We start from the raw sequence: 24,477 nt of genomic DNA on the forward strand, positions 1-24,477 counted from the left end.
CTGCAGGAACTTTGTTATGCGCATACACACAGTATCTATTTTGTGTATTGCACTAAGCAAAACTTCGGCCAAGATTCCTGTTATTTGATCGTTTTCTTTTGTTTTCTTCCTTAGGAGCTTCTGCGCCAGTTTAATGGAAATTTAAGTAAGTTGTTCAAAGCAGTGTTTACAAAATGAAAACTGTGTGTTACATATTACAAAGTATTATTTTATATCATATATATCAAACAGTATTGGATGACTCGTAAGTAATTGGATATGGACAACGGACCTGCTATAGCAGCCGACCTCCTTCATTTGCCAAGTTGACATGATCTGTATTTGAAGCCAATGGGTGCTTTTAGATGCAACATTGGCTTTCAATGACTTGAAGCGACGTTTTTCGTAGACACTGATATTTTTCTCGTTGCCTTTCGAAATTATTGCACAGCAACACTTCTTTGCACTACCACCTAGTGTTCCCAACCGCTTTTAAGCTTTGCATGCAAATGCTTAGAGATACGTCTTTTTTTATTCTTGATACTTAATGTCAGCCACACCTGAAATACTTGGTAAATGTTTACATACTCTTGAACAGAGGACAGTGCCTTTCTTTATGTATACTGTAAACAACCTTAAAAGTTGTCCTGGTCTTTGGCGAAGTTAGTGAAATGAGTTTCCTTTTTCTAGAGCGCAATTAATACCTGTTTTGAAGTTATCGATATCAAGTTCTAAAATGAACATCGTTTATTCAAGATTATGAATGATAATTTTACCATATCATTGACAAGTTCCAATTGATGTCTTTAGTGTTATCATTGTCATCTTTACTGTCTGGAGTTTTCAACTTACTGTGATAGATGCTTGTGTTCACATCTTTTTGGATAACCCATGTTCTTGGCTGTTTTTTGTTAAACTTTGTAGCTGGTGACGGAAAAAGCACTTGCATGATTTTGCGTTTGTTTCAAGATGTAAACATGTTACCGATTCTAATTGCTGATTTGCTAATTTTTCTCGCAGCCGCCGAGGAACGAGAGAAAGAAGAAAGGGAAGAAGCGGTAAGAGACACTTTTTGTTGTACGCGACATGATTTTGTTATATGACGTAGACAAATTATCAAGTGGAAGTGATACAAGACAAATTTAAATTTGATCTAAATTTAGACTCTCTCTATACTGTGGCGGAAAAATTTGGCTCTCCCTTGCGGATAGCCTTTGCGTGTAAACTGTACTTCTTTTGACCGCTTTACATTTGCACGGCTATTTGCACAAAATTAGCGCAAGCAATACAGTGTAAACATTTTTGGCCCCTCCAACACTGGTCATCTCTGAAGCCGCTCAAACGCAATATGCTTGCTTTCAACATAGACATTATATAGAATTATAAATTGAGACATTTTGAACTCTAGAATATTTAAATGGAAGCTATAGCCATGTTGAATAAGAAAATGATTTACGAAATGAATTCACTGTTGCAATTGCGAAATATTATAATAGAAGAATAATTTGTCAATTGTGCAAAGGCTGCTTTTGCATACTTTTGAGAAACAAACTTGGGCCATTCCTCTTGGTATACAAGAATTTGTCTGCTACATTGGACCCGTACAGAAAGTTTTTCCTCTAAAGCATTAACATGGTTTAAGTATCACCATAATCAGTATCATGTAGAAATGTGTGACATCCAGTAGCGTTGCTTAGCTTCTGATTATTTTCGAACAGGAACGAATACGAAAGGCAAGCGAAGAGGCAGCTCGAAGGAATGCACCTCCCCCACCCACATGGGAAAAGGAGGGTATTCTTCTAAAAAGAGGACCAAAAAATAGCGAGGTGCCGATTTTCTCAGCTTTGACATTTTCAGTTATATAATCGTTGTCATGCACCTTTCTCTGATGTTGTATTAAAAGAAACAAAAACATTAAGCATTGTTAAGCAAGTAGTATTTAGCTGATTAGTATAGAAAGTTCTTAAAAATGGCTTTGAAAAAAGCAAACATTTAGTAAACTAAAGCTTTTTGTCTGACACTCTTCATAGTTTAAAACGTTAGAACATAGATCAAAAACTCTACGCTAGGAAATATATTTACCCAGTTGTGGATCGAAATAGGCCAATCAGAAACACGAGCACATGACTGTTGAGGTTGACCAATCAGTGCCGCTTGCCTATTAAGAAAGTTCTTAATTAATTTGTTTACTTGCATGACTTATTTAGTTAAAGATGCTACTTCTTTCACTAGTGCTATCTCTGACCAATACTTTTTATTTTTCAGCCATGGAGGCAGAGAATGTTTTATCTTCAAAAACGAAGTCTATTTTATCAACGAGATGTAAGTGAAAATGATTCAATTATTTATCCAGTTTCCGTTTCTCGTTTTTACTTTACATTGCTTAGTGTGTCAAATTTCAGAATGGGGTAAATACTTGATTTTTGCTTTCATTCTCTTTCAGTCAGGCTTTGCATGTCCTCTTGTCCGGGTATCTCTCCAGTGTCATCTTGTCTGTAGAAATGATGCATGATACATTTTGCAAGAATCTTTCTTTATTCACATGTATATGCTTGGTTAATCTTGTCAGCCAGTAGCATATGGTCATACTTCATACGTCCATACTTCACTGCCGCCTCTTAACAAACAGTTATCCCAGGAAGAATATTGTTGATCCCGGTAACACTATGTTACTCTTGGTAACACTTAGTAAGTCTATGAAATGTCTAGAAAATGTCAATATGTAGATTCACAGACATGAAATCGCCATATGTAGATTCTACTTAACTGTCATAGTTCTCTATTTAGTTCCTTTGCATGATTCTATTTAAATTTTAGAAAGAAAAAGAACTGATTGACCTAAGAGAAATGATAGATGTTCAGTTAGGAGTGAATGACGATGACCCGAAAACAATAAATATTGTACTACCAAACAGGTAAGAGGACCGTTTTGCTGCATCCGAGAAATTTGTGATTTATTTGTTTATCGTTGACCAAAGGACAATTGGACAACATTTAAGGGCAATAAACATATCAATTACCTCCGAAGTGTGAAGCAAATTCAATTTTTCTTTCTATTTGTTCTATTTCTTCCAATTCTGCGAGATTTTAATTCGCGAATGAACTTGTGTTCTTTATCCATGACCAGAAATGAGAAGTTAATGTTTTGCTTTGGTCAAATGCTAAGCAAGAATCTTAAACCAGCAAAATTTTTGTAATCATTCTGGCCTCAAAAATAAGATATGCTCTTGAGACTGCTACCAACGAAATACGAGTAGTGTGAAAGGAAGGGATTAAGCAGAACATTATACCACTTTGAAAGGAGTAAAAACCATAAGCTGTGAGCAAAATATTGTATTCAGTTTTCCTCAACAGGACGTTCTATTTGAAAGGAGAGACACCAAGTGATGCTAAATCGTGGTACTGGGCAATAAAAAATAAACAGGTATTCACTTTTACTAGCGTTTTGTCTATATTCATGATTTTATTCCATTATTTTCATCAAATTGCGTTGGATTGGAGTTTTCTCATTACAGTGAAGGACGGGTAGTTGATTATATTAAGATTGAATTAGTTGATTATAGAATTGTTCATGCTGGTACAGATTTCTTACAATCATAACTCGTAGAAGCATTGCTTTTAGGTTCAAGATAACTCTCTTTTCATTTACAATAAGACTTTTCAATTTGCTTGTGTATTGAACGCTGGAGGTTTTAAATTGAGTATCAAGTTACATTTCAGCTACTTTTTGATAAGTACTTGTGATATGATTCTTTGTTGTATCAGTAAAGTGTATCAGTAAAGTTGCGACAAGAAACACCTGCTGCCTGCTGTGTTTTGTGCCTTTTTGTGTCTTTCTTTATTTTGAATCTTGTTCTGTGTTTTTTAAATCCTTGTCAATGCTTTCAATGTTTTTTGTATTCTTCTGCGTGTTTCTGTCAAATTCAAAACCCATTTTTCTTTGCTGTAGGTTTTCGGAGTAGCAATAGAAAATCAAGAGTTGAATGGAAAGAAGGTCCCCCATCTGGTAGCCAAGTGCATCGACTACGTAAATTACTATGGTAAACCCCTTTACCTTTGGTTTCAACAATAAAGTGCACAGAATTTCATTAACATAATAACTTTAGTAGATAGTCCCTATCCAGCCTAGTTATCATAGTTAGAATGAAGCTCTTTTTCTTCATGAGCACGATCACAAACATACAAGAAAATCGTTCTATTAGCCCTTAATATATTAACCGTAACTATTTATCAATTTGTTATTTCACCAAAGGATTAAGGCACTAGATATTGTATCCAAGTTTTCATCGTTTTGTTAACCTGTCCGGATACTTTTTTATCTATTCCAGGTGATTTTTAACCTCTGGATACCTTTAGAACTCTGTTGGATAAATGCTTTGTGATATTTTCTTGCTGCTGTTACTTTTCAAATTTCTTTGCCGCGAAAATATTTTCCATTTCATCTATTTGTAGCATTGCTTACATTTACCTGATAGTCCCATTAAACTTGGGAACCATCCTGACTTATGCATCAGAACGTGTACAGATCTACTTATATGGTATTAAGGTTGCTAAGACAGAAAGGTAGAAAAGCAATTTTCATTGTTTGTAGCATTAGATGAAGAAGGCATTTATCGGAAGAATGGATCTATGAGCACTATAAGAGCGATCAAGCAAGTCTTCAATCAAGGTGAGTAATGATAAATGATTATCCTGGTCAAACCATTTTTGACCTAAACAATATTCTTGCATGTGATATTGAACTTTTGATAGCAAGATGAACATCTTCAGCAGAGCGTTCCACTATGATCGCAAGGCTTTCTTCCGGTTAGGTCCTCCAGGCAGATCTCGTAATGTGTCCGATTCACGAGTTTTTAATCTAGAACATAATGACGTTAATAGGTCAACCAGCTATCTCAACAAATAAAAAGTTTTCTAGTATACGTTTTATTTCCTGTTAAAACGAGATAAACAAATGACAGTTTCACTTTCTTGAGTTTTATTGCAGACCGCTTAAGCTTTCCAGTAGAATACTTCACTTGTACCTACAGAGCAATTGTACTAATTTTGCTGACCTTTTGCTCCAGTCATTGTATTTAGACCTCTATGTAATGGATGTCTTCAAACCCGCACGTATCACTCATTTGTTAAATCCCTGTAAGAAATGATAACATATGTACAAATTTTCATCGTAATTTTTAAATTTGCAACTCGTTTGGCCAATGCCATTGGCCATTGCCCAATCACCAAATAAAGATTACACAGGTCCAATAATCATCAAGCGCTCGATATTATTCTATTTGGGACGTTTTCAGATGCTGCAGCTGTACGCCTTACACTTGATGAGTATCCGTTTGTTCACAACGTATGCGGTGTTCTTAAGTTATACTTCAGAGAAGGTCTCCAGGAACCGCTAATGACAGATCGACTATATGAAAAATTTTTAAAGAATTCAGGTATGCCTTTTGCACTTTGTTTGCTACTTCAATACCATCAATAACGTACTTTTGTTTTGAATCCAAAATCTTGGAAATAATACCAAAGCAGTGGCAAGTACCAAATGTTATTTAGGAAGTCGATTTTGATTTAGCCATGTTTTCCTGAAAGTCTTTGCCCGTTCATGTCTTCCTATTTGTTATCTGTGGAACATCAAACTCAAAAAGCAAGACAACTCATAACTGTTACAGTAAATTTTTATCACAATCCCAAACTTCCTCTGTTTCACAAGTCCATGTAATAGATATCGTTTTATTACTAATCTTATCACAAAAGCGTGGTAGCAATCTACAAATTATACTTTTTTGGAACTGTTGTTCACATCTGGTTCTAAGCAATTCTTCTTTGCATCCTAAACCCTGAAAGTAGCAAGCAGTTGAAAAATATTTGCCATTGCGATGCAACTGACATTTTCCAGCATTGTCAGTTTTAATTTGGAAAAACATTCAAATTGGAGTAACGGAAACTAGCACCATTGTTTTATGCCCAGAAATTATGCCCAGATTGCTGCCAAGTGCTTTGGAACACCTAAGCCTTTTGAAGGGTTGGAATTCCACCCACTAACGGAAAAATTTTTACTGTGACTTGTATAGTACGTGCTCAAAGTAAAGATTTTGGTGGATTGTACGAAAAATTTCAAAACAAGATCCTAGGCGCTGGGCGTTGAACAAAGTAGTTTTAGCAGCTAATGTGTATCTCAACCTGATATCGCGATTCGTTGTGATCCTATGGTGAAATTTTGTGTTCTGTACGAACATTGTATGAATAATTATTTTAGACTGATAATTTTATATATTTTCAGTCAATACTGACCATGATGGAAGACTGACGACCATTTATCAATTACTCAAAGAATTACCTGAAGTGAATGCTGCCACATTGAAATGCCTTATTGTACATCTCGACGGGTAGGTTGGTTAATGCATTTAAATCATCTTCCATTATTTTCTGTGATTGTCTGAAATAAATGTAATGATTGATTATGAATCTATAATATAAAAATAAGATACAATCTCTTTCCTTCTACAGAATAATCAGACATTCTGAGAAAAATCTAATGAGCAAAGAAAATGTTAATCGTGTTTTTGCACCCATTATTCTAAACCAGGTAAGTCTTAACTTTCACTTGAATCATAACCACATCCACCGTGCCTCGCAATGATTAATGAACTCACCTCCTTGCTGATACATAGGTTTCAATTCAAACGAGAGTACACAAGGAGATCCTTGCAGAAATAGCAAGACAAAAGGCTTTTAAGACAATACTCTTGGGCCTAGATTAGTTAACCTGCAACCAATCCAATAACTACTACTTGGCACGTGTTAAAATAATCATTTCGACGAACACCTCAGATTGGACAGAACTGCAAAACTTACAAAAACTATCGTGAAGTAGAACCAAACATAGGGTATCGTAATACAGAGTATAGCGCAGAATTTCGAGATAATCAAGAGTTGCCTGCAGCAGCTGGGAGAATTGGGAACTGTGTTTGAAATAGAAGAAAATAGAAGAAGAAGGTTTCTTTATGCAGAAATAAAATATTTTCAGAGTTTATAAAAAATCTTGATCTTTTATTCTACCATTTATTTGTTCCTCTAAGAGGCCTTGCTTGTTAACTTGTGGTCTCTTATCATGTGACAGGGCAAATCAACCAATGAGATGATCTTGAGTCGAGAGTATGCTATTTTCGACGATATCCTAACTTACTACATGTATTTTTTCGATGTGAGTATTACAATTATTCAAGCAAAACATTTTTTTGTAAATTTATTATAATTAATGTTAATTTGAGTATGTGTGGTAGTTTGTACCCAAAAACTGTAGATATTCTTTGACATTGTCGGATTCAATTTGTCATTGCAGTATTATGTATGTTACAAAGAGGGCTCTTAACTCTTACATTTTTACTTTCATCTTAGTTGACAAAATAGCCTTATTAGGAGCTTCTTTTTGTTAGATTTCCAACTTGACACCCCTTTTTATTCCCTAGACCCCCTGTTATTATCATAATAGACAGCAATAAATTTTTTTCATAAATGAAGCTCTAGACTTTGAGCTCTTCTGATATTTATTTTGCCTTTCCCTATACATGTGTCTTTGTTTTTGTTTCAATTTTTTCAATTGAGGGAAACCAATTGCCTAGAAAGATAAAAACCTAAGAAAGGCTAGGGCTCTATGTTTCTTTAACTGCAATTTACAGTTGCCACTCTGGTTCTTTTTACAGATCGATCCGTCAGAAGAAGCTAAAAAGCAAGAGGTGGGGTGTCGTTTTATCCTATCCTATCTATTTATAAATCCTATGTAAACATTACTGTAAACATTCCGGTCGGTGGCTGGTAAAAAACAAAAGAACCAATAAAACCTACCTTTCTTCCTGTCACGTCATTCTCGATCCACACCTTGATATAAATTTTTTGCCTACTTTCGGTCATTATCCTAGTTTTATACTCTGAAGAGTGTCGAGCGAAAAGTAGGCTATGTTTCCAATATATCGTGCCATCTGATAAAGTTTGCGGTGCCAAGATCTTGGTGGCTGTAAATACGTTATAGCGGCACAACCACTGTATTTTTGTGCACTTTACGTTAAATTATGTTAATATTTAGTGATCTTCAGTTTCTACTTTGTACTTTAACTAATTTGAACACGTGCCCGACTTTATATCCTCTTTTCCTCTTTATCACTAGCAAATTGAAAATGCGAAGCGGGTGATGGATGATGCCATGAAACTAAAAGACCGAATGTCTGAGGTTGGTGAGAGGCATTTTATTCTATTGTGTTTTTGTCAAGCAATGAATCTATAATTTGCAGAAGTTAAACACAGAAGAAGAGTAATCATGAACAAAACAGTTTGATGATTCAGCTTTGAGGTATAGAAATCTACCCTGCTTGAGAAGAGCAAGAGGCACACGAACGTGCCAGAGGATACAAGGCAACAAATGACAATATGACAAATTACTAGAAAATTAAACCTAAGTAAACCAAATGTGCTTGAAAACAGCTCCACGTAGCAAAGTGCTGCTCCACTGGTATATCTTTAATTGATTCCATCCTTTTAATGAAATAATGAACAAATTGGTGCTCGTTCTTTTAAGCAGCAGAGCCATATTTCTTAAACAAGAGTAGCAGGCTTTTTCCTGCAAATTGTTGCCGGTTTTTTTCTGAATTATAATTGACACATTTTTGTGTTTAGGGATTCAAAATCGACGAAATTCAAATTTCTGTCTCAATACAAGACAGTCAGGATTCTTGTATGGTGAAGGTAAATTTCAACTAATTGCCCTAAGAACGCTTCAATCTCTGTGACGTCAATCGATTCAAGTGTTCTAAAAAAATCAACTAGTTATGACCTTTAAGTATTGACTGATTTTTGCAGTTGATCCTGCTATTTTTAATTATTGTCTTTATGTTCGTTGCTTCTGTCTGGGCCCTGTCTCGGTTTTGCTTAATCTGCAGGCTGTCCTTTTGCTCAAATAAATCGTGAAATCGGAAAACCCATCTTGTTCTTGCTTTCCGAGATCATATCTTGACATTCAGGCAGTATAATAGATAAACCACTGGTCAATATTCAATGTTGTTGTTTATTTTGCTAAATACTTTTCTGACTCTAGCTTAAATAGACCGTCACTCATTTACACAATATCTTGAATTTTTTTATCTTCTTTTCAGTAGTTTTAGATACTTTAAAAATTTATACTTATTGCTATACATTCTTCTCATGTATATTTTCTCGCCATCTTATCACCTTCAAAGATAAATACTCGAATGTCTTCTTTATAGTTTGAATACAAGTGACAGTTTTTAAAGCTTTTTTGATTTTATTTGTAGGTGAACAAAAAGATGACTGCGAGCGAAGTTTGTTTATACATTGTAAAATTGAAATCGCTGCCAGCCGATTCAAACTGGGCATTATTTCAGAAAATAAAGGGTGCTGGTTTAGGTACGTCCGATCCTTTAAAAGAACGCTGAATTTTCACTTGCCTGTGAATAGTCTGAGGTATTCTGCTTAAACATTGTAAATTCAAAGCATTTTGAATACAGTCAAAGCATGACTGATTTCACGGAAACATTATTCAATTTCTGTTCTCTCTTACACAAGTGCTCTTTTAATGCAAATGTAACGTCTGCAATGAAAGGAATTAGTTTTTCCCCAGCCATTGTATACCTTTAAATTAAGCATACCCCCGTCAAAAGTTAGTACCTTGCTTTTCCCGTTTCTTCCTCCTGCCTATCCTAACTCCTAAATGTAGCTAATTCTAGCTCAAACCCCTTAATTTTCTAGAGCTTTCGGGCTATTTCTCCCCTAATCTTCGAACCCCACATTTTCATGCACTTCTATGTGCAAAGAATGAATTTTTTAGCCCATAGCATTTAACAACCTGTGTGTATGTTATCCTAGAACTAATGCAAAGTAGCATAAGATATTCTTTTTTCCATCTAGAGCGACCACTGCATACAAGCGAATCTGTATTTTCCCTGTTGATGGAAAGCATTAAACTTGAAGATCAACGCACATATTCCTTGAAGAATAATTATGTATTCGAGATGACAGCGCCATATGTAAGTATTTTCAGGTGACTATGTATTCAACAGGTTTTCTATGGAATTCCATTGCCCCTCGCAGAAATAAACATTCCTTTCAACAGGCGACGTCCTGTGGTAAATTTACTTTTTGTTCCTTGCGTACATGCCGTTAAAACCAGATAATTTCCCTTAAGACCAATAACAATTATTGGTTTGTTTCCAAGTGGTTTGCGCTAGACTTGTCTTGTACTGATCAAAGCTACAATGCCTGCCAAAGGCCTTGAAACCCTGATGTCAGTTTTCAAGGTCAATTCAGCCATTCCCCTCTTCCCCCAGGGAACAATGTTGGTATAGAAGGACGCAGGAGATTAGGAAGTTACTTCTTTTGCATTACTTGTATGATATTTTTCTAAACCATCAACATTGTTTCGAGGGAAGAAGGGGTGAAAGATATAAAATTCAACGCAAATTTCTGAGTGTTCCAAGTATTTTTTGGCAGGCATTGTAGTAAGTGGAGAACAGAGCCCAACTACCTGAGAACTAGATCTGAATGAGAGAGATTTAGTCGTTTCTAGTTAAAGCCTATCTCTTAGGTTTCCACTCAGGAATATGCTTCTTGTTTATTCAGGAAAGTATTTAACATAGGAAAGTGTTTATTTGAAATCCTAATGTTCGAACAGTAGGCTTTATGTAAGAATCTATAATATAAGGATGTGTGTTTATTTTGAAATAATATATTTGACACTCTACATTTTATATGTAGATAAACAATATTTGAAGAATCAAATTAACTTAGATAACCTAATGCTATTACAGCAGAATGCAAGACTTAGCATTCGAGGCAAACTATACTGGAAAAAGAACGATGGAAACTGGAAGGAGCACTTTCTGGTCTTAAGGACAGGAGACTTGATTGTTTCTTTGAAGGAAGTAAGTATTTTTGGAACGCCTCTTTCTTTATGAACTCATTTCCTATTCATCATATGTTCGTTTTTCTTTCAAGTCCATTAAGAGGACTTTTGCAGATAGGGCCTTTCATAGGCTAAAAGGACACTTCAAGGTCTTTTCATACTCGTGGCAACTGTCAATGTTTCAATATCCTTACACAAAGCACTGGATGATCATTTCCAGCATGTAGTATCTCTCTTCAGCTACGATTCGATCACCTTATTGCATTCAGGGTTTTATGACGTCATGTATCTCGTAAATGAATCACGTCATTGGTTAGGACACCGTCCGGAAAACAGAATGAAAAACACACCTTTATAAATTTTATTCATTTAGCAGAACGAAATTAACTTCGTATAATTTACCTAAGTAACCGAAATTTGTCCAGATCGAGTTTATAATTTTGGGTTGGTTTTTAAGCGTACTTTAAAAATAAAAATTTACATTATCTTTCTGTTAGACGTATTATTATAAACTCTGGATAAATCCGCAAAATTAATTTTAAGATCTGTCTATAGTTTGTTGGTGCGCGAAATGGTTTTGTGAAATATGAATTTCTCTTCAATTTCGACAGCAGGTTTATTCAATTTAGGCAATTTTAATAGTCTCCTTTTTGAGAAACGTTACAAACAGTGCTGTAGGGTTGATGCAGCTTTATCTTTCTGTTTTGCATCCGCTTTTAAAATTAATTTAGGTAAACAAACTTATATTTTTGATAAGATAATATAAAGAAAATATTCTTGCGTGTATCTAAGGCTTGACAACTAAGCTGATTGAGAAAGCCTTTTGACATCAGCATTTTTCATCATTTTCAAAAAGTTTAAGAGAAAGTACACTTGTTTTTCCTAGCATAGCTCAGAAGTTGAGAAGCTGTCAATTCATCAGTGGCTGCTTTTCATTGGCAACGATGAACGAGCAAAGAAGAAGTCGCCAAAAAAGTAAGCTGGTTTTAGTGAAGCTTTCGTTTAAAACAATAACATTATGTTACTTTGATATTTGTACTAACTATGGTGTCTGTATTTCAAAGAATCGCATTGTGCTGAAAACCCTCGCTGTATTGCCATCGTTCGGAAGCCCAAATAATTAAGTATCTGGCTATTAATTTGAGTATGTAACGCCAATTTGTTTCATTTCATGGCAATCTGTAGCATGTTGTAGAATTATGTAGTGTGACGTAGTAAGATGTTAATGTCTTTTGTGGAATGGTTTTTGTTCATTGACTGCATGAAGAAATCGGAATATAGTGAGTTAAATTTCTTTAATATTTATTTGTGATAATAAAATTGCAGAATCATTTTCCTGTTTTTTATCCTCAACAAGTTGAAAAATACAGTGAGCTAAACAATTATCGACCAGCACTTGATAAAGTTCGCGTCTTCTTCTACTTATTTTGTGCAAAAGCGAAATGTTTATCGCCTACCACGCTACTTGAATCAATATGAACATTCTTTTTGTTCAGAATCTGCAAGGTTTAAATACTTCAAAAAATTTTAATAACTAAAACAAACACAAATAAGCTCATCGAGATAAAGATTTGTTTGTTTTCATATTTTGATGGATCGTTTGGTGAAGCTTTTAGTTCGAGCGTCAGTTTAATAAACTCCAATTTTATGTAATTTCCATTTGTTATTTAATTGATTAACTTTCTTTGCTCGTTCGTAGATATGGGTTTACACTCATGAGCGATTGTGAGAAAAGGTAAGCTTTATATTCTATAGGCTCTTTGTCAACCAATTTAAATCATGAACTCGTGCAAATAAGATTTTGTAAAATCAGTTGAAAACTTAGTTATGTTGTATATTTTCATTTTACTTCGCGAATATATTTTCAAAACCGACCTAATCAGTGGCGAAGCTAGCTTTAAAAATCAGGGGGGGGGGCTAGCCGGGGACCAGCTTTCAGTTTGAGAGGCCTTTTCCCTACGCGAAGAGGGTTTTCAATGGCAGGCCTTGAAAAAAGATTTTTCTTCCTGGCAGCAAAATAAACAATTCAAGATTCCCTGCAAACCTTCCACAAAGTTTCCAGCCACTGAAAGCGATGTTTTTAGTTGCTTGATTTGTTTAAACATTTGTCCTAAAGAAAACTGTCATACCAAAAAAGAACTTATTGCACGCTGCTCCACGTTTAAAAGAAAGATTTTTCACTAGTATTTTAGCAAAGTACATTGACCAGGCTTTTAAAATTTTTTGTAGATATGTGTGTACTGACGACGAGAAATACCTGTACAGATGGATCAGTGCTATTTTACAAATCAAGGTAACATTTTCAGCAGATATTTACTCAGGGCTCACGGAAGGGGGGCTACGGGGGCTTACCCCCCCCCCAATCAATTCTTCCCTAAGTCCAGAACTACTGTACGCTTGATCTTTGTAATCATACTGTGGACATGTAAAATTCATCACTCTTTGTATATTTTAATTGATCTTCTTCCCAAACTTGCTTCAACTTCTATTTGAAAAATACGATTTAGCTCAGATTTAGCTCGATTTTGCATCCAGGCTTTAACTGCTTTAACTTATTGTTACATTAAGATGTAATTGTTGTTATTTTGAATTCAGTATCCAAACGGTATTTGGACAAACCTTCAAGAAGCAGAAAGGACTATGACAGCAATCGTATGTACTAATAGAGTATATACAATTTGAATTATGTTATATTTATGTTGTTATGTTATGTCATGTGATGTTATTTTATATTTATGTTATGTTATGTTATGTTTTTCTTTCCTTTATTTTTCCTAAGAGTTCCGTCGATAATAAGTCCATTGTCACTGTGATTCTGGCAACGTAGGACGCACAAACTAGATATTGGATGATATAACAAAACAGCATGTCCCTTCAAACGTTAGAAACAAAACTCTCCTCCTGAGAGAAAAGCCTCTTCGGTCTTACAGATTGAAAACAGCACCAAAATGTGTGATTCTGTAACTGGAGAACATTTACTAAAGCCCAGATTGTGCCAAAAAATATGGCGGCGACATGTTTCGGGTGATTGGCAGAGCCCGGTCGTCGTTCCATCTGGCACATTCAGAATCCATTTACATATATTTGAACAACCGCTATTGTGTAGACAGAATGAGTTCGTTTTCAGCCTTGGTTTCCATTTGTAAATTTTCTCAGGCAAGCGACATGGACCAGGCAACTTTTAGAGTCATGTCCTTGCGTTACTGATTGGCCTACCTCAATCCTTTACTTAATATATATTTCCTAGCTGAAAAATTTTCGATCAATATTCTGTGGTTTTTTCAAGTTTGCTTTTTTAGAATTATTTTCAACCGAGAACATTTTTCGGTATCAGTCTCCCTAATTACGTTCTGTGTTGAAACAATGCAAAAAAATTTGTGTTTCAGACTGAGGATCTAGTGCCTCTCAATCAAAGAAGAAGTATGTTCCTGGGGAGACAGGTTTGTTAATTGTTTATCTTTACCTTTACTTTCAATCCCTTTCTGTTTGTTCCCTACTACCTATACTGTATTTTGTAATAGGGATATACATTTTTGCATCAGACAAGGGCCGCACCAAAAATTTTCATAACCTTATTCTAAGAAGAATTAAAATAAATTATTTCAATAAGCTTTGTTTATATGTACATGAGGCACGACTGTAAGTAAACCACCGCCCATCTTACGAAATTTGTGCGAAATACAAAAAATTGTATGTGCAGATGTAATTAAGAAATAAGTGGAAAAACTTTCTTCAAACTTGCTCATTTTGTCCTAAAATTACAAGCTAACTATTGTCTGACTTTGACCACATTAACTCTTCTCGAAGTGCGTCGTGTAGATCGAAAAGTCGGACAGATATTCTTGGTCTGAAGTGAACCGACTTGCACGAATTTGACTGTTATTGGCTAAAAAGCTCATTTACAAACCTACCGAAGCCAGTAGATTAAATTTGGTTTTATCCTGTCCAGCTGCTTATTTCCTGCGTATAGCTTACCTGCATAAAGCTTGCCCGTTAGTGTAACTCTTCGATAAGTTCTAGTACAGTGCCTGACAGTTAAAGTAAAAACTTCTTTTAAGACTTACAATCGCATTTGTTTATTTTGTTGTTCACTGACGATCAAATTACGGTATAGAATTACTTTTGAAAAAAGTGATACAAATGAGCAGGGAGATCTTTGTGATTTTAAATAACATATAAATTGTTTAGAATTATCACCTTGATAACAAATGAGGGAATATTCAAATTTATGCCATGTTTGAAATGTAATGTGTTGTGAGTCTTTATGAGCAATAGTAATTTTAGTTTATCCCTCATTATGTTTGCAGTCGACAGTTCTGGGAGAACAAGGCTCGTCAAAGCAAGTCCAAATGGAGCTGCAAATTAAGAGACAATCTTTAAAAAGAATTCGTTAATAAATTAATATAATATACGGTATTAGATTGAACTTTTGTAGTGTCTAGTAGAGGCTCGTACGATAATTTCCGTTCAAGAGGGAAGCCATTTTGTGATATTTTGAATTTGATTGCTTGTATCAATCGATGGATGGATTGCTGTCCTTGACAACCGTTGCATAAATCAACGTAGATATGTTGCACAATTTTCATGCAATCCATTAGAATGCGTGCTTCTAACCGCCTCAGCTTATTTCCATGTAAAACATTGGATGTAATGTTATAACTGTACAAAAGCACAATGGCTGTTATGATGACGTGCAGTTGTTGTAGCCATTATTGTATCAATTGGTAATAGGCTTGATTGTTTATGCATGCTTCTACTGTTCTTGTTTAAGTTAGGCTAGTATTTCCGGACCATGATGAATTTTCCTCATAATTGACATTAGGATACTGGCGGACCACATTTTGCAAGACCTTTATATACACTGCAAAAAGTCTCTTTTGAAAGGAATGTGTCGGTTAGCGACGGTCGGGTAATTTTTTAAACTTCATGTTGCTCTATATGTGAAGAATTATTTTAGTATTGTGACTTGTATTGTGACTAGTATTGTATTCGTATATAGACATTATGAAGATATTAAGGGGTTATAGAGGGACCCTATACTTTTGTTGTCACTTCTAAGGAGAAACGTTGTCAAACATAGTTGTCAAGTATTATGTTAACTGACAAGCTTAAAAGACATCAAATTGCAGGAATTTTATGGGGGAGTAATCCTACATAATATAATTATTTCTGTATTTTTTCCAAATTGTGGAGACGGGTTTTCGTACTTGACCTGGTTGTGCCGTCCTCATTTGTAATTTTTGATACACAATGCATAAGAAATATGGTTTCTACTTTGGTAACATGCTGCTATTGAGAAAATTATTTTTTCGATTCTCGTTTCGTAGATATTCATGGTATGCTTCTTTTTAAGCGACGACTAGCAAAAATGGTAGCAGAAAATATTTTGCTTTGAAGTTTCAAAAGACACGATGTTTTAAGCGAAAATATGAGTAATTGGTTTATACATATATATTTAGATTCATGACTTAGATAACGGTTATCTTATTAAGTAGCTGTTTCTTTTTCAACGAAGGTTTCACATTTAAAAACTTGTTCTGTTTACGTACCCCTAACATGGTAAAAATACGATATTTGCTCTTTGTCTTGTGTTTGGTTAAATATCCGCCTGAAATCGTCTCTGTGTTAATTTTCAATTTTTCTTCATTGCTCGCAGACATTATTTGCGCATAACTTTGGGCCGTATCTAAAGCAAAATATTTTCTAGTATGCTGTTCCAAACATAATGGTCCAAACATGATGGTGTAAAATTTTAAATTTTAGCCATTATCCCCCCACTTTTGTAGGATTTTTTGTCAAATAATATTGATACATTTTTATGGGTCTTTTTAGAATTCCGAAATAGTCTCATATTTTTGCTCGTTTAGTTTAATTGGAGAATGTATTATTTTTTAATAGATTCAAACCGTTGGTTTATTAAACGATTTAAAGTTTTTGGTAAAAAATTATCCTTCAACTCTGTATTTATTTCTTTGGTTGGTTGTCTTCTATCAGGATCTAGCTTTCAAAGAAGGTTTTCTTTTGAACATTGATAAGATTCACTGCTTTTCTCAGAAAGATAGGCCTGAAAGCCAAAATTTTAGGCGGTTTATCCCTTAAGCCTGGGATTCTCATTTCATCTAATTAGGCCCGGTGGTGTGAAGTTCCTTATCGGTGTGTGAATGATTAATTTTGGAACAATGACGTAAATTTTTTCTACTTTTTCCACGCTGAGCATCTTAGAAGCCGTTTCTTATAAAACATTGATATTACTAATTGAGTTTATAAAGCCTGATTTACACGAGACGAATTTTTCGCGCGAAGCGAATTTTTCTCCACGAATTTTTTAGCTGCGAATTTTTCTCTCGAATTCGATGTTCAATTCACACTGGCAGAAGTTTTTATGCGAATTCTCTGCGAGCATTACAAAAGAATATAGCGACTGTCCGAAGATTGCTGTTATCAGATAGGTTTAAATTTTAAATTTATCAAAAAAGCAGCAAAAAAGCGATACTGGATTAGAAAAATTTATTCAGAACGTCTTCAGAATGGGGAATTCCATCTTTCGGTAAAAGAGATTTACGTTTACATTTATAAGACCAGGATAACTTCTTCAAATACCTTCAAAGGTCGCCATCGAAGCTTGCAAGAGCACGCGAGATCCTGTTAGTGCATCTGCTTAAAACTGTTGCTGTTGAGCAGGCCAACAATTCAGCAATTTGAAGAAATTCTTGCCTATTTTTTTATTTCTGACATATTGGTAGAACGATAAAACTTTCAAGCCAGCTTTCGTCAATTTGAACTTCAAATGTTTGAAAAATAATCTGATATGAATCCACTTACATGGATTGTGTACGAAGAACAGGATAGGCGAGAGTGTTTGAGAAAAAGAATGCGGAAAGACGTAGGCCTTCTGAAACCAAAACAGAAATCAGGTGTCTTCAAATGCTGTTCTGATTGGTTTATTTTACAAGGCGAAAAAATTCGCAGCGAAAAAGTAGGAATGGTTTCTACTTTTTCGCAGCGAATTATTCACTGCCAATTCGCGGCCAATTTTCTATTTCTGCGCATATTTTTCGCTGCGAAATCTGAGAACATGACACCACGCATGCTTACATTGGCAAAAATTCGATTCGCGCGAAAGAATTCGCCTAGTGGAAATCAGCCTTAAATCAGGCTTAATGAGCGTAAGGCCTATTCTGCCATGGCACACCTCCGGCTTGGGTATCTAAATGCCAACTACTAAATTATTGAACTTTAAAGATTATTTGAAGGTCGCGTATAATATTGATACCAGATAAAAAATCAAAAATTTATTATCAAAAATTCATTTTCAATTTTAGCTTTTTCTGAATCAAAACTCAATACTATTACAGGTAGGGTATTTTGTCCCCTCACAAATGCTATGATTGTTGATTGTTGTCATAGTTTTTGAAAATGAGGCTATTGCGTCATCATTACTGCCCAGCTCTCATGATTACTTCACATCGAAAAAGTTAGGACAGGCAGTACTGCGGCAGGAATTTACCGTGAAATATAAATACATACACGCTAAACATAACATTTAAAGTAGTAACAAACTCAAGAAGGCCATTTTAAACGTGTTGTATTTCGTACATCAAGGTCTGTTCTGCAGTAAGCAGCAAAATAGAATTGTTCAAGAAAGAAGCAGCCCATGAAACAGTGACCTAAAGCCGAATAGAAGCCTGCGAGTTGCGGGCTGACAAAGTGAAAATCAGGGTTCTTTTTTAGAGCACAATGTCCACTCCAGCTAGAAGACGTCTTATGAGGGACTTCAAACGGTATGTTCCACGCCATTTTTCTACTATAATAGTTCGATTCAGCACAGAAGTGCAAATGTAATCAAATCTAAATTAGCGGAAACAATCCGCCATTTTTATTGTGCTATACCTGTATCTCTTCAGTCTCAAATAGTGTCTACGTCGCTGAGAAATTGTTGAGGGGCTGTTTCTGAAACTTTCTTTCGACTGAAGGATTTCAATTTAATTCGTTAAAGTTCACTTGCAATTCAGTCATGTTGAAAAGTGAAATTGACAGATGAAGCTCACAAAGGTCTATTTCTTCATCCATGTATACTGTAAGCAGTAGGGACGTCGAGCCTTAAATGATACAAACGAGTAATTATGAAAAGTATATGGAAGGACCCCAGATGACAAGGGAGAACCCCAGAGCTTTGGAGCTCTATGCAAGATCTCAAGTTTACACAATATTAATAAACACAATGTTATTGTTGTTTATTAATATTGTGTATTGATTTATAATTACTTCAGGCAAAATTCACGTAAGATGGCACATGGCTCAAAAGCCCCTATGGGTTATTTCCATGTGTCATTCAGCTATAACTTTATAGATACAAATAATTATTTTAAATATCTTAACCTTGTATGTATTGAAGTATAACTGGAATTGTATCTTGATAAATTGTTTGACTAGATCAGTATATTGTAATTAAGCTGAGAATACACATGAAATTGAAATTGAAATTGAATTGAAATCATTTCAGCCAAGTTTTCCCCCTGAGCAAAACTCCTTTCATCAATCATATGGCTTGCATAATACACTCCCCTCACGAAAGTATCCGGACAGTTTCGAATTCAGTTGCGAATCTGTTGTTAGAGAAATTTGTTTACAATGTCAGTTTTCATTAAAAAAATTTTAATCAATTTCTGCATGTTTTGCATCATTTTAATATTCTGGTTTATTTTGGAAGGGTTTCTCAAAAAATTATTATCACAAAGTTAAAAAGTTGTTTTCACCAGCCTAAATTTGTTTTTGTCTGAAAGCACAATCGATCTTCAAACTGTTCCTGGGTACTTTTGTGAGGGGAGTGTAGTTTCTTCATAATAGTACTATTGTAAATTCTGCTTTATTTTTCCTAATTTTCACATGCATGATTAAAGTGAAATGTGCATGTATCTGCCTTAGTCTGCAAACTTGCCTTTTTTGGAACGCTATTGGTGGGAACAAATGGTGGGTCTTTTAAGTATTGCTTTTTGGATTAACTTTCTACCAAACCAGAAATCTTGACAAAGTCACCAGTTCTGATAAATTCTAGGTATTAGCTTTCAGATGCTTTGAATTCAAACTTCAGATGCAAGATAGATAGAAGCAAATTAAGTATAATCCCCACTGCTTGTTTGCTGCTACTTGTACTTTGACAGCCTGAACACTGAGAGTCCTAAGAAGTGCAGATATTGGAATGTCTCGCTGTATTGATTTTGTTATTTATTTTAAGACTTCAAGAAGATCCCCCTGCTGGTGTCAGTGGAGCCCCTACAGAAAACAACATTATGCTTTGGAATGCAGTTATTTTTGGGTAATTGATATTCTTATTGGTTTCTTTCTAATGTTTTTATTAATTTTTCCTTTACTATTAACTAATAATTTGGTGCCAAGTAAGAGTAGCTTGATAAGAGTAAATATCTGCTCCCATAGATTTCTATAATCTTTATTTCTAATGTGTGTAATTTTTGTGCATGTTTATCAATTCATTGTGTTTAAACAATTTTCCTGTCTTATAATTGCTGAAAAGTTTGCTAAAAAAATGTCATGTCAATATAATAATATCTTGTAAAAATTTTTTTTATAGACCAGAAGAGACCCCTTTTGAGGAAGGTATGTAACCTCTATCTAATGCAATTTCCTTTGTCAAACTTTATCACACCTTTTGTATATTTATACCGTGGTAGCAGGAATATGTTTCCCCAAATATATTTCTAGCCTATCTTCTATTATGTATATATATATTATGTATATATATGTTTTGCATATTTTTATCATATTTTATAGGTAGATTTTATTATGTTTCCCCAAAGCAATTTGTGACCCATTTGAGGGGATTTGTCCATGATTCAGTGATACCTATCTTATTTTTCCTAAAGGTACATTTAGATTAACAATGGAATTTACTGAAGAATACCCCAACAAGCCTCCAATAGTGAAATTTATTTCCAAGATGTTTCACCCAAACGGTAAGATGGTGTATGTTAATGATGTTATTTTGAAAGTAAGATGCAGGCCTGTTCATTTAAGACGTGGTTGCTTACATCAGTTGGTACCATTGCTTTTAAGTTACCAAGGACCATTAATCCCTAAAAACTATGGAAAGGGTACTCTTTTTTGGTACAGAATTCAGCAATGGTTGTGAAAAAAGTAAACATTTTGAAACATGATACTAAAGCTTTTTGTCTGACACTCTTCAGAGTATAAAACATCATAACATAGATCATAAACTCTTGGCTGGGGAAAATATATACCAAGTTGTGGATCAAAATAGGCCAATCAGAAATACAAGCACATATAACTGTTGAGTTTTTGCCTATTTAGAATGTTACCAATGGAGTCCTTATGTGAAAACAAACTCCTTCTGTCTACCCTATAGTAGCTTTTTCATGATTAAATTTTTCAGCAAGCAAAAAAGATAGAGGCATCAAGACATGCCTCTCTGTAAAAATTTTAGCAGGGGCATGGCTGATTGCATGCCTGGAAGCAAAATTTTTCATTGAGGTGTGCTGTTCATAACTTCCAATTTAAATGCAGATGGATTAAAAGCAGTGATATCAACTCTATTGATGTTTTAGCCCGCGTTTCACGGAAAGGCCTGCTTCGTGGTACCAAAGGCTTATATATAAAACTTGTCTTCCAAGTGTTATATATAACCACGAAAAAAACACTAATTATCATTTTGATCCTAACATGATTTCGTACTGTACAGAACACATAGCTAGACTATGAATACTTGTTTAATTTAAAATTACTTAATGTAATGATAACAGCAGCAATGCAGGTTCTTTCATCACACTCAACCGACACAGACAGTTTCCATTGTTTAACATGCATATTGTGTCATGCGATTCCCTAAATGTTGAGTGCTGTATTTGAGATGATTCCTAGGGAAGCAAGACAAAGTTTTTTGACAAAAAATAATCTTTACAAAATTCAAATCGTCGAGCTGCTCTATGTCGCTACATTTTTAGATAAGTGCGTGAAAAACTGTGCACCTTGTCTCGTTTAGGCATGAACCAAGGCGTGGGCTCTCAGTCAGGCAACTCAAACTGAGAGGCCTGATCAAGGCCTTGTAATACCTATATAATAAAGTTAAGGCTGTTCTGTATATTTTTTTACTAGTTTCCACAACAACTTATATAGTTTTTGCTTTTTAGGCCTTTATATTTTGTAAGCTTCAGCTATTCGGCAAGTAGCACTGATTAGGCAACCTTTACAGTCATGTACTCACATTTGAGAAATTCTAGACTTTTTATATAATTTCAGTCATTATTAACAGACTGACGGTCTTATTCACATTGGACCAACAGGGTATTATTCTTTTGAAACATGTTTTTTCTTTTGCAACTGGTGCTGTACTATGTTATCATCAGGGATAAGGGTGCTGGATAATGTTCTAGACTAGATCATTTTTTTCTGAGATAAGACTCATCATTGAAAAGTAGAAGTTGAAAAAACCTACACATTTCATGTTGATCAAGACAGCAGTTTTATTTTGATGTCAGTTTTCTTCTCTAGAGCTATAATTTGAATTGCCTTGTTTTGTACTTTCCAGTTTATGCAGATGGTGGAATCTGTCTAGATATCCTGCAAAACAGGTGGAGCCCTACTTATGATGTATCATCAATTTTGACATCAATTCAGGTGAGAAGCAATTACCTCTCAGTCAACTGTGGTCTGTTGCTCTTTGCATCACAGTTAGTTCATTTGTTTTCGGATTTCCTTCTTAGATTTTACAGGGCAAACATTTACTATGAGCAATAAAGTATGCAAATTTATTTACTTTGGTTTTACAAAGCATAGTTTGCCTTTGATCCTAGAAGAATTTCCTTGACTACAACAAATTTTATGTGTCTTCTGTGTTTAAAAGCAGCTGCATCACATGGTTGTTACTGTGCCACTGCATCTTTTGGCAATGATATCTAAAGGCTGTGTTAAAGCAACATTCAGTTGTGCTGAGATTTCCCTGCTTTCGTGGTTTAAACATGCCAGAGCATACCGAACTCCAATTGAAACGACCTTTGTTTTCATAAATTTTTACGTTGTTGAAAACTTTCAAATTAGATGTCTTTGCTCTTACGCCAATAGAAATACACTTTTAGCATACTCCAAAGCCTGTTCCTTACAGTATCACAAGGGTGGGACTTTGCTCACTGTGATGGCTGTAAGTCAAAAAATTTTTATCTTGGCAACAGGTGTCAGAGTCTCAAATTTTGATTAATGAAACAATGTTGCTTTCAATGATAAGGTAGGGTTTTATAGTATTGCAAGAAATTGTTTTGAAGGGGTGCAAATGAAGCACAGTTTGTCTTGTAGGGAAGTTTCCCTTGTTCCTACAAATACTGTGGCAAAGTTAGCCATTAATTTTCCATATTTTCTCAGTACAACAGAAGTGCTTCAGGATTTTAAGGTGCATCAAAAGATAACAACTTTGTCAGGCTCTGAAATGTAAACAAACCTTGCCAAAAACAAGATCAGTTTGAATTCTCAGATTCCAGTGCATAGCAGAGTGCCAGCTTCTCATTGCAAGCAACTACCCAAAAAAGTTTGTAGGGAAGGCCAGATTCAAGATTTCAGCTGGCTGTTTCTATGTAGTGCTTCTGATATCATGGTTAAAACCATCAGAAAAAATCATAATTGTATTAAAGATAGTAATTATCATGCTTTAGTTTTCTTTAATCTAAACTGCCCTAACTTTTAGAATTTATTCTTTCATACAGATTCTTAGAATTTTACAGGAATGTGAATAGTTAAATCTTCATTTCAATATTGCGACAGAAAGTAACCAATTTGTAACATTTTGATGATAATTGGTCTTGTTTTGCAGTCTTTGCTGGACGAACCAAATCCAAACAGCCCTGCAAACAGTTTAGCAGCTCAGCTTTATCAGTACAATAGAAGAGAATATGAGAAAAAAGTACAAGCCATTGTAGAGCAAAGTTGGCAAAGTGCTTAGAACTGGCACTTTTGTGGATCCAGGACTGCCTTCATGGTCAGCTTGTGTAGCAGTGTTAGTTTGCATTTTTCACCAATCTTTTGCTTTAACTTATGAATATGAGATTTTCTGTGAGACATTCACCCATAGGGGACTTTGATAATGCCCCTTTTGAGTTCGGGAAAACCTCTCTCCTGTAAAATAAAGTAAAGAAGTGTATTCGTAACGTGTATATTAAACATTTTGAGAAAATAATGCAAATTTTAATTTTTTGCCTTCTCTTGTTACACCCCCCATACCTTTTAATACACCAGTATTGCCTTGTCTGCCAGGTAGCAATTCTGTTTTGGCACTGCTTTGTATATTCCAAAGACATATGCATAGGACAAGGGTTATGCATGGTCTCTCTTTTACATCATAAAAATTGGATGATATATGCTTGGTCTTGGTCATTGAAGTAAGTGCTCCCTAACTTGTCCAGTAGTTCTTTCATAGTGAAGCAAATAGTAAATCAAATTACCTCTGCTCTTCCATGTAACATTTGTCACCTCAAGTCAAGTATTTTCGAAAACATTGATCTGGCACAAACAGCTTTGCATTTGTCAATGATAACTGCTTTCTTTTAGCTAAAACACTTAGTCTGCTATTC

The 24,477-nt window shown here is 34.9% G+C and overlaps 2 protein-coding genes across 3 annotated transcripts in view; both read left to right on the top strand.

Moving 5' to 3' along the window:
* Positions 1-16,844, top strand: part of LOC135686794 (arf-GAP with Rho-GAP domain, ANK repeat and PH domain-containing protein 2) — a 33,595-nt gene extending 16,751 nt beyond the window's left edge. For both annotated transcript variants that reach the window (XM_089108941.1, XM_089108940.1), the window contains 24 exons: positions 115-145; positions 1,000-1,037; positions 1,698-1,805; positions 2,245-2,301; positions 2,797-2,894; positions 3,334-3,403; positions 3,929-4,019; positions 4,571-4,648; positions 5,274-5,414; positions 6,257-6,362; positions 6,484-6,562; positions 7,097-7,180; positions 7,680-7,712; positions 8,141-8,203; positions 8,647-8,715; positions 9,282-9,393; positions 9,895-10,013; positions 10,794-10,907; positions 11,775-11,863; positions 12,588-12,623; positions 13,118-13,181; positions 13,484-13,540; positions 14,275-14,328; positions 15,196-16,844. In XM_089108941.1, the coding sequence (XP_088965067.1) occupies positions 115-145; positions 1,000-1,037; positions 1,698-1,805; positions 2,245-2,301; positions 2,797-2,894; positions 3,334-3,403; positions 3,929-4,019; positions 4,571-4,648; positions 5,274-5,414; positions 6,257-6,362; positions 6,484-6,562; positions 7,097-7,180; positions 7,680-7,712; positions 8,141-8,203; positions 8,647-8,715; positions 9,282-9,393; positions 9,895-10,013; positions 10,794-10,907; positions 11,775-11,863; positions 12,588-12,623; positions 13,118-13,181; positions 13,484-13,540; positions 14,275-14,328; positions 15,196-15,282 (1,878 nt within the window). In that variant the 3' untranslated portion in view covers positions 15,283-16,844. The remainder of the gene's footprint in view (positions 1-114; positions 146-999; positions 1,038-1,697; positions 1,806-2,244; positions 2,302-2,796; positions 2,895-3,333; positions 3,404-3,928; positions 4,020-4,570; positions 4,649-5,273; positions 5,415-6,256; positions 6,363-6,483; positions 6,563-7,096; positions 7,181-7,679; positions 7,713-8,140; positions 8,204-8,646; positions 8,716-9,281; positions 9,394-9,894; positions 10,014-10,793; positions 10,908-11,774; positions 11,864-12,587; positions 12,624-13,117; positions 13,182-13,483; positions 13,541-14,274; positions 14,329-15,195) is intronic.
* A 1,492-nt stretch (positions 16,845-18,336) lies between these two features.
* Positions 18,337-24,095, top strand: LOC135686799 (ubiquitin-conjugating enzyme E2 A). Its single transcript, XM_065203144.2, has 6 exons — positions 18,337-18,669; positions 20,124-20,204; positions 20,478-20,503; positions 20,770-20,859; positions 22,449-22,537; positions 23,721-24,095. The coding sequence occupies exons 1-6, from the start codon at positions 18,626-18,628 to the stop codon at positions 23,847-23,849; spliced, it is 459 nt and encodes a 152-aa protein (XP_065059216.1). The 5' UTR covers positions 18,337-18,625; the 3' UTR covers positions 23,850-24,095.
* Positions 24,096-24,477: the final 382 nt, after the last annotated feature.

The sequence above is a fragment of the Rhopilema esculentum genome, chromosome 6 (assembly GCF_057945365.1).
Source record: "Rhopilema esculentum isolate cy_ngs chromosome 6, ASM5794536v1, whole genome shotgun sequence".
Lineage (NCBI taxonomy): Eukaryota > Metazoa > Cnidaria > Scyphozoa > Rhizostomeae > Rhizostomatidae > Rhopilema > Rhopilema esculentum.

What these genes read in the sequence shown, in the direction of transcription:
- LOC135686799 (XM_065203144.2), top strand. Translation starts at nt 18,626, where the DNA reads ATGTCCACTCCAGCTAGAAGACGTCTTATGAGGGACTTCAAACG. An exon ending in TGGAATGCAGTTATTTTTGG is followed by an intron (nt 20,205 to 20,477) that starts GTAATTGATATT and finishes TTTTTTTTATAG; the next exon opens with ACCAGAAGAGACCCCTTTTG. An exon ending in CAAGATGTTTCACCCAAACG is followed by an intron (nt 20,860 to 22,448) that starts GTAAGATGGTGT and finishes TGTACTTTCCAG; the next exon opens with TTTATGCAGATGGTGGAATC.